This window comes from Hoplias malabaricus, chromosome 1 (genome assembly GCF_029633855.1).
Source record: "Hoplias malabaricus isolate fHopMal1 chromosome 1, fHopMal1.hap1, whole genome shotgun sequence".
Lineage (NCBI taxonomy): Eukaryota > Metazoa > Chordata > Actinopteri > Characiformes > Erythrinidae > Hoplias > Hoplias malabaricus.
This window is the reverse complement of record NC_089800.1, coordinates 48100096-48110569: the sequence shown is the minus strand read 5'-3', so window position 1 is coordinate 48110569 and position 10474 is coordinate 48100096. Positions and strand designations below refer to the sequence as shown.

The 10474-nt window shown below is 38.0% G+C and overlaps 1 protein-coding gene and 1 pseudogene across 1 annotated transcript; both read right to left on the bottom strand.

Moving 5' to 3' along the window:
* Positions 1–1003: 1003 nt before the first annotated feature.
* Positions 1004–1919, bottom strand: LOC136670156 (olfactory receptor 4E1-like; annotated as a pseudogene).
* Positions 1920–3204: 1285 nt separating this feature from the next.
* On the bottom strand, positions 3205–5601 carry LOC136669999 (olfactory receptor 4K5-like). Its single transcript, XM_066646855.1, is given in 4 exon segments — positions 3205–3385; positions 4965–5342; positions 5344–5459; positions 5461–5601. Coding segments are annotated over 4 exon segments (816 nt in total).
* Between the last annotated feature and the right edge of the window lie 4873 nt (positions 5602–10474).

Here is a 10474-nt window from a genome sequence, read left to right as displayed (position 1 = left end):
GCGCCAATAAATATATATATCTAGTGTTTATCCCGCCGCAATGTGTGCATAACTATTTCCGCTTCAATGCAAAGAAGAAACCACCACCACCTTTTCTGGACCCAAACTTATTGAAGATGGGCTGACCCAAAGTTACGTATTTTTAATCATAATATTTTTAACAGCCCTAACTTTATACAGTTATATAAAATTATAAAATACATTTAAAGTTATTTTAGATGGTCTTTATTTCACCCTCATTTTAAATAAACAATCAAGAGGTTAAAATATTAAAATATCACCCTTTTAATTTCACTGTTGGACTTGTCTTTTGGACTTTTCACTGTTGAATTTATCTGACATTTTAATGCAGCCAACAGACTAGTATGCATTTTCCTTTAGACGTTTTAGCTTTAGATTATTAAGGATGTAATTGTACACTGCCCATGATTTTATGTACTTCCTGAAATTCATGACAAAATTAAAATTTGAAATTACAACCTGAACTGTGAGGCAACAGAAGTAAAGGCTTGGTAAAAGTGTTTAAATAATGCATTATATAATGCATATAATTCATAAAATGGTTGCTCTCCACCAGGCACTAACATTTCCAGCAGTGTATTTTGTAATGCAGTATCACAATGACACAATGCATATAACCCTGAAATTGATGTTTATACTTTCATCCCTGTAACACATGTCAGATGTAAATCTTTAATTATGATCTCTCAAAGAAACTACTATATATCAGTGGTAACCTGTACATATATTTTCTGGTTGTAAAGAGAATTGTGCTATATCATTTATGAAGAAACTCATTTTAAGGTTCTTTGTTTCTCTCTCACTGAGGAAAGGGCCTGTATTAAAATGGGTAATTATTGAACTGACTTCAGCTGTGTTGGACCACTTTAACTCTTTGACTGTACATATTCACTAATTGGCCCCCTCCAGCGTGTATTCCCGCCTTGCGCCCAATGGTTCCAGGTAGGCTCTGGACCCCCGCGACCCTGAATTGAATAAGCGGTTACAGATAATGAATGAATGAATGAATGATATTCACTAATTGGCGTCGTATCAGGGTCATTTTCAACCCATAAATGATGGGGTTTAGGAGAGGAGGCACAACAAGAAACTCCATTCCCGAAATGTTGCGCATAGCTTGGAGTTCTGGACCTCTGCCATAGCGAGCACACAACACGTCAATTAATAGGGAGATGGTGAATTTAATAAAGGTAATTAAATGAGGCAGACATGTTTGCGAGAATTTAACCTTTTGTGTCTTGGACTTCAAAGATGCTCTGATGATACTATAATATGAAAAAATAATAAACACAGCTTGGAAAGCATGACAAAATATCACAATATAGCCATATACATGTTGTACAGTGACATCTATGCAAGAAAGCTTAATAACATCCCAGTTAAAGCAATAGATCTTGTCTGTCATTACCACATAAGGGAAGCTGCACTGTCAGAGCAGTTGCAACAGATATTTCTAGTACAGAAACAAGCCAAATGAAAACCAATAAATTCACCACTTTTTACATTACATAATGTAATGATATTCCAAAGGATTACAAATGGCCACATATCTGTCAAATGCCATGACTGTAAGACATGTGAATTCACAAAAATATAACAGTATATCATGTATATTTGTGCCAGACACCCTGCATATGTCTGAAAGTAGATCAGCAAGAATCTTTGGATAAAAAGAAGAAGCGCCACATATTCCATTTACAAACAAATTGCATATAAACAGGTACATGGGTTCATGAAGTGTTTTATCTAGAATTATTGTAATAACAAGTGTAAGATTTACAAACAATGTAACAACATAGAAAACAAGACCAAATGCAAAGTAAATATGTTTTATTCATTCGTGTGTCATTCAGTCCATGAAGCACAAACATGAACTCCTTGGAAGAATTGTCTAGCATTCTCACTATATTTGAATAAAATGTTGAGAGTTAATCCTTCAAAATGTCTTAAAAGTACAATTCCCCTGAACTATACAACAGTAAACAAGAGCCCCCCTCTTGTGTTCAGTAGTCCTTCAGCAATTCACAATGTGCACAATCAAATGGGAGTCAGTGACTGTAAATTGTAAACAGTGTTGTCCGTCTCTTACCAAGACACTTTCTGGGTCTGGAAACCTCGCTTACTTACAGATTTATGGAGATAGATAAGTGGCTGTAGTGATGCCCGGGGAACTGTGTAATAAATTAACCTTGCTTATTTTAGCAACCTGTATTTGTAAATAAACTGTTCAAGAATGAACAATCTTTTAGACATGAGAAGATTCTAAAGCCATATGAACAGTCAAAAATATTATATTTATTGTATACACAATTTAGAGAGTTTAGATATAAATTTAGCCCTTGCTGAAAACCTCAACATATAGTCATTTTTATTAGCATATTTCAGGTTATGCAAAATTTAATCTCTAATTATTACATTCCCAGCCTTGAATATGAATATTGAACATAATTTCCTCATAGCAGGGAGGGATGAAAAGTTATGGTTAAGGAACTTGGAATGGCATTCTGTCAGAGCACAGTACTGAAATTTTTTGACATGTAGACATATTAATCTATTAATGTTATTACAGATGTGTGAAAACAAATCCTACCAAATAAAACGTTTTACACCATATACTGTACAGCAGGGAAATAATTTTTTAAATGTTAGTACATTGATGAGGAGAATAGATAACAGTCTGTTATTATTGTTCTATGATTTTTTTTTCTTAGAAGTATAATTATAAATTGGAACCTCTGGTTAAAAGTCAGCTTCTTATAAGTGAGGACATTTTGTATGTCAAAGAGAATATAGTCATAAAGCAAATGTTTTACAATCAACTTTTGTTTATAGTACTTTAAATGCTATATTTAGACAACTGTACACTTCATCGATTAATTAAACTTAACTTCAGTAACGGAAATTGAAATCTTCGGATTATCAAAATAAATTATATTTAAGGCATAAAACAAACTCTGATGGCATCAACAACTTGCTCATCAGTGATTCAATTAATATTTTATCCAAAACAAAATTCTGATCTGAAGTATATTTGTATCATTTCACTCACATACGGTATGCCCAGGTAAAGAAACGTGTACCACTGGTATTAATATCTGCTCTGTTCTGCTTTCAGTTTATGGCTGTAAATGTGAACAAACTGACGCCGTATCTAAGTCATTTTCATTCCATAAATGATGGGATTTAGGAGAGGAGGCACGACACAAGTTGTTGCCCTTGGCTTGCCCCATAGCGAGCATACATTATATCAAATACAAATGACATGGTGAAATTAATGGGAGTGATTAAATGAGGCAGACATGTCTGCATGAATTTCACTTGCTCTGTCTTAGATCGCAATGAAGCCCTAATGATGCGAATATACAAACCGGATTCCAAAAAAGTGGGACACTAAACAAATTGTGAATAAAAACTGAATGCAATGATGTGGAGGTGCCAAGATCTAATATTTTATTCAGAACAGAACACAAATCACAGATCAAAAGTTTAAACTGAGAGAATGTGTAATTTTAATGGAAAAATATGTTGTTTCAAAATTTCATGACGTCAACAAATCCCAAAAAAGTTGGGACAAGGCCATTTTTTACCACTGTGTGGCATCCCCCCTTCTTCTTACAACACTCAACAGACGTCTGGGGACAGACGAGACCAGTTTCTCAAGTTTAGAAATAGGAATGCTCTCCCATTCATGTCTAATACAGGCCTCTAACTGTTCAGTTGACTTGGGCCTTCTTTGTCACACCTTCCTCTTTATGATGCGCCAAATGTTCTCTATAGATGAAAGATCTGGACTGCAGGCTGGCCATTTCAGTACCCGGATCCTTCTCCTACCTAGCCATGATGTTGTGATTGCTGCAGAATGTAGTCTGGCATTATCTTGTTGAAAAATGCAGGGTCTTCCCTGAAAGAGATGATGTCTACATGGGAGCATATGTTGTTCTAGAACCTGAACATAGTTCTCTGCATTAATGGTGCCTTTCCAGACATGCAAGCTGCCCATGCCACAAGCACTCATGCAACCCCATACCATCAGTGATGCAGGCTTCTGAACGGAGCATTGATAACAACTTGGGTAATCCTTGTCCTCTCTGGTCCAGATGACATGGCATCCCATTTTTCTATAAAGAACTTCAAATCATGACTCATCTGACAACAGAACAGTCTTCCATTTTGCCGGACTCAATTTTAAAAGACCCCTGGCCCAGTGCAAACGTCTGAGCTTGTGGAGCTTGCTTAGAAATGGCTTCCTCTTTGCACTGTAGAGTTTCAGCTGGCAACGGTGGATGGTACTGTGGATTGTGTTCACTGACAATGCTTTCTGGAAGTATTCCTGAGCCCATTCTGTATTTCCTTGACAGTGCCATTCCTGTTTGAGGTGCCCAGAGATCAAGAGCATCCAGTAGAGTTTATGGCCTTGACCCTTTACGCACAGCAATTGATCCTGATTCTCTGAATCTTTTGATGATGTTATGCATGGTTGATGATGATAACTTAAAAGTCTTTGCTATTTTACGCTGGGTAACACCATTCTGGTATTGCTGCACTATCATTCTGCGCAACAATGGTGGAATTGGTGATCTTCTTACCATCTTGGCTTCAGACAGACACTGAAATCTGAGAAGCTCTTTTTATACCAAATCATGTTGTCAATTGACCCAATTAGTGTTAATTGGTCTTCCAGCTGTTTGTTATACGCTCAATTTCCTTTTTCCAGCCACTTATTGGAACTTGTCCCAACTTTTTTGGGATTTGTTGACACTGTGAAATTTTGAATCAACATATTTTTCTTTTAAAATGTTACATTTACTCAGATTAAACTTTTGATCTGTCATCTATGTTCTATTACGAATAAAATATTGACATTTGCCTTCTCCACATCATTGCATTCAGTTTTTATTCACAATTTGTTTAGTGTCCCAACTTTTTTGGAATCCGGTTTCTATGAAATAACAATGAATATACCTTGGGAGACCTGAGATAATGTTTGGACATATCCATAAATGTTGTTCGGTGTCACATCTGTGCAGGAAACCTTAACAACTTCCCAGTTAGAGCAGAAAATCTTGTCAATGTCATTTCCACATAAGGAGAGTCGTGCAGTAAGCACAACCCCAATAGAGGTCTGTGTTAATGAGTATAGCCATGTAAACATGAGCAATTTCAACACATTTGGTTGGTTCATAATGCAGTGATATTCCAAAGGTTTACAAATGGCTACATATCTGTCAAATGCCATGATGGTTAGACATGTAAATTCACAGAAAGCATACCCAATAATCAGGAAGATTTGTGACAGACAACCTATATATGAGATAACGTGTGTCTGACAAAAGATCAGCAAGAATCTTGGGATAAAAATAAGAAGCACCACATATGCCCTTTACATGCAAATTACATATAAACAAATACATGGGTTCGTGAAGAGTTTTTTTCCACAATTATTATTATAACAAGTGTCAAATTTACAATCATTGTTACAATATATACAACTAGGCCAAAAGCAAAGTAAATGTATTTGTTTGTCCTTGTGTCATTTAGTCCATGAAGCACAAACATGAACTCTCCAGAAGAATTCTCCATGTTTTGTCATGACATATTAATCAACAATATGAATGCTGCTAAATGTCCACAGTTTTGATCTGATCTCAAAATTGTTATCAGGGCCAATCGCAGCATTCATTTACGAACTGTATCGGCTCGATCTTAAGTCTGATCATCCGTTTTCTCTACGTGGGAAGCTCCCACTCCCTGCTCCCCCTCAAACCAGTCATAACCAATGTGAGTATTCCCTCCAGTAATGCTGCTTCTAAGATGTAGCATGATTTGTAAATGTTGTTCTGATCTGACCCTGCTGGCCACCATAGTTTGGTGTCATCCTGTTTCCACATCCTGCATACATCATTTCAAATTAAGAAACCTATATTTAACATATCATATTGAATACAGGGGCGGCACGGTGGCACAGCAGGTAGTGTCGCAGTCACACAGCTCCAGGGGCCTGGAGGTTGTGGGTTCGATTCCAGCTCCGGGTGACTGTCTGTGAGGAGTTGGTGTGTTCTCCCCGTGTCCGCGTGGGTTTCCTCCGGGTGCTCCGGTTTCCTCCCACAGTCCAAAAACACACGTTGCAGGTGGATTGGCGACTCGAAAGTGTCTGTAGGTGTGAATGTGTGTGTGTGTGTCTGTGTTGCCCTGTGAAGGACTGGCGCCCCCTCCAGGGTGTATTCCCGCCTTGCGCCCGATGTTTCCAGGTAGGCTCTGGACCCCCCGCGACCCTAAATTGGATAAGCGGTTACAGATAATGGATGGATGGATATTGAATACAACATAAAATGTCTATATTCATGTTGTAGACCCTGTGCAAATGGGTTTTACTTGTGCTGTCAACGTTAACATGATGAATTTGAAAGCTTTATTGTTTTTTATTCAGTGCAAATGAACCACTTCTTTAATCACCACTACCTCCCATAATTCACTAACTCAGAAGTTAGATTATATTTTACTCATGCTGAAATACATATTAAATATCACAACTAATACACAGTCTATTTACCTCTCAATCCTCTTCTTGTTCTTCTCTATGTCTATCAGATAGATAGATAGATAACACACACAACTGCTGGAAGCTGGATTATAGAGGTTGTGAATGGGCAAGAAATCTCAGATCAGATCTGAGAGTAGTAAACACTTCTTCTCTGTGTCAGATAGATAGAGAGATAGAGATTTATCATGCTGTAGTGGAAATAGATATGCACACATTGCAGTGACATAAATACTACATATCAGAGTCAATGATAATTAATTATTATTTGATTAATAATTAATTATTTAATTCATTTTGTTAAGCTCCATGTTTGGGAGTCATTAAATAATATGTATTGTCTTTACCTGTCCAATTTATCTTGGACAAGTAGGCCATCTTCACATATCATACAGCAGAATTAGCTGGAATTAATTATTATTAATGAATGTGACCTTACTTTTCCCTGGAGATGACCTCCTGGACTGGAGGTTGCTGGGAGCATGTCACTGACACGCGGTGCTTTCCAGCGCGGCTTCCTGGAGCACTGCAGATGCGGGCGTTCCTTTTCTCCCCCTTTTCAGAGACACAGCGACCAGTCCATCTGAGCTGGTGACCTTCTGAAGTTCTCTTTGGGAATTCTCCGTCATCGCTGATCTGCCACCTTGTGAGAGACACGTCCATGCTGGTCTCTCCTGGGCCTTTTTCTCAGCAGGTCATTCTGAGGGTGCGTGTGACCTTCTTTGTCGCTGGTCCGGAAGCTTTTGTCATCACTTTGAGGGTCAGAGGTCTGAGGTCTCCTTCATGTGGCATTGACTTGTTGCTAGAATAACTACAGCTCTTTTTACTATAGTTTTCTACTAGAGATAGAATTAAAATAGAGCTTTGGTTCTATCTGGACCATGCTTGAGGGGCCCAAGACTATTTAAGAGAGCCATAAGACAGTCTGACGCCTGCAGAGGGCTGGAGAGTCATTTCAAAACCTGATTCATTTCTCTCTTTAGCCTTGAAAAAAGGCTTAAAAAGAGAAAAAATGTGAAGTGAAGCGAAGGGGTGTGAAAAAGAGCCAGTGTCATTTGGCGCCACTGGGTTTTTAACCAGAGTTTAGAAAACCCGCCTTGAATACCTCATTGGTCCTCAGAGATTGAGGATGGAGCGTCTCTTGCTCCTGATTGGCTGTTCCCTGCACCTTGGTATTGACATCACATAAAATTTATGACACTTGACAAGACAAAGACAATTCCTGTTGAATGACCATCCTAAGATTTTGAATCATACTTTTGCAATATAAAAGATTATATGTTAACTCAAAGCAATATCATTAAAATAAACCATGTTTTACATAATTCTTAACCAAATAACACACAGAGTATGTGGCTACCTTGGTTCTACAAAAGTTCATATAAAAAGTGATTTTGAACACATGTAAATTAATTCCACCCATTTTGATTGTCCAAATGGAATTAATTTTACTCAAGGGTAAACACATGTAACTTCAAACTGTTTTAACCAATGGAAATTAAGGTTTAATTCTATAGTTTGAGAAGTTCTTAATTAAGAGTTTTACACAGAGCATAAACTGATCCTCGGGAGTGTCTCCCAAAAGATTCCTCTCTTGACCCTGTGTGGCCTTGGGTCATAAACTGTCCTGGAGTGAGATTTTATAACTCTGCTCTGGGTAATCTCACACTCCATCGGACTTGTGTAAGGAGAGGATGTCTCTGAAAATCAGCTAAAGTCTGTATTCAAATCAAATCTCAGAAAGTCAAATTTCTTATTAGAAATTAATACACATTCATTATATCACACTACATATCCCCCTTTTCAGACCACACTTTCTTTCTAGACACAGTGGGCTGATAATGCAGAGATGAATGTGAACAGCAAGGTCAGTGGAATCATTCATTCATACACTCAGGGTTGATACTTTTCTGGGATCATTTAATATGGGAGTAATCCTTCATTGGACTTGGTATAATATGTAAGAGGGTATTTGCGTTCACCTTAAGTTAAAAGTGTCTGTTAGATAGGAAAAATTATCAAAGGAAATGTTCAGGGGTAGTTACCCATGCAAATACTTTCAAAATTCCTTGCCTTAGTGATAATTACTGGATAGAGTGTTCCTCTATATTTGAGCTAACTACTAAGAACACTGATTTAACATGACTAGTGGACATAAGCCTGTTCGGCATTGAACCTTGGTTGTGTAAGATGATGATTGATACCATTAAAGATATTCTGGGTGTCTGCTGCTCTTTATGACTTAACAAGGGTGTTGTTGTTCCCTACAAGTCCCTTGGGAATTTGGTGAGTGTAGTGGAGTATGGACCAGATCAAGAAATGAAAATTTAAGACTCTCCACTCTGATGATAAATTTTGGGACAGAACCCACATTCCACAGAATGTGTGTGTTGAAAGACTCTGCACACCCTTACATACACACACACACACAAACTCACACACACACATATGTCTACAAACAAAGACTAAGCAGAACACCCTTCAGTGACCCCAGGACGCCAGATGACTACTCCTCCTTCTTCTTCTGGACAGTAAAAGCAGAAACCCCAAGTTTATGACTTTTTTTAAGCCCAGGAGATCAATCAGAGCCTTGGAGACCAGGATTAAAGAACCCAGTTTTATTACCACTGGCGCCGAGATGACTGCTTATCTTCTACAAAATCAACAGATGGCCCAGAACTGACCTTGTGCTGACCTCTCGCAACCCTAGTTCAAACCAGACAAACAGCATGGACCAACAGTGCCCCCAAGTGGACATCGGGGCCACTGTGTATAAACATGTTTTATGCAATGTGTATTAATGTTACCCTCTGTTATTCTCAGGTGAATGTCTACTAACTAATGAGGTGATGTGTATTACTGTTTCAATCATTATTATTATTATTATTATTATTATTATTATTATTATATTATATATATAATTATATATATATATATATTATTATATATATATATATATATATCATTATTATTTTATCCATTATTTTGTATTAGCCAAAAATGTGATTTCTCTCTACTCCCTGAAACGTGAAGAAAGTCACTTGAACCTCAGGCCCAGGATCCAATCAGAGAAAAGAAACCTCCCAAATGGGCGTGACCACGCCACATCTGAAAAGGGGGCTCTCTCGCTTCCGCTCTCTCTCGGTTCTAACTTCTGATCTCTTCATTTCGGCGTCTTTTCTCGTACGGCTCTCGTACGCTCTTTCCATTCTTTTGTCTTCTCTCTATGCCGACAAGACGACTCTAAACAAAACACTTTAAGAAAAGGACTTCACACAACATCAAAGAGATACCTTGTGTCAGTTAGCAGTGCGATACAGAAACTACAGAGTAACGTCGAGTACTTGTCAGTAATCTTTTCATTGTTTTATTTGTGTTCGTGTTTGTAGCCCAATCCAAGTTTAATTTTACGACTGATCAAAGCAGGTGAAACACAGCAAACTTTTATTCTGACACCCCCTTTTGGAGGGAACATCCCACTCAGGACAGTGAGCCAGAGGAAATCTGTCCACCGACGTCACCACGCACTGAGTGCACCCGAAGCGGCCTGCCTCGCAAGTGACAAAGCCTACGCTCCCACGAAAGAACCGTGGGAACCAAGATGGACCTCTCTCCTATCACCTCAAAAGTGCCGCTGTACCCATCGAGTGGTTGAATCATAGAAAAGTAAGCTGAATTCCTCATTTCCAGAGCTGAGAACGAATTAAATCTCTAACTAAATTCGAACCGGTTTCACCTGCGTTGATTCCATGAGATTTTGATGATTGTGCTATGTTTATCAAACTATCATCTTTCCTTTTAATAAAGTATTTCCATTATTTGAAATAATAGGGTGTGGAGTTTGTTCATTAAGAGTCTGAAAATCCTGAAGAACTCACGTAGCGGTGACAGTATTCCCTCTCTAATTAATTGTTA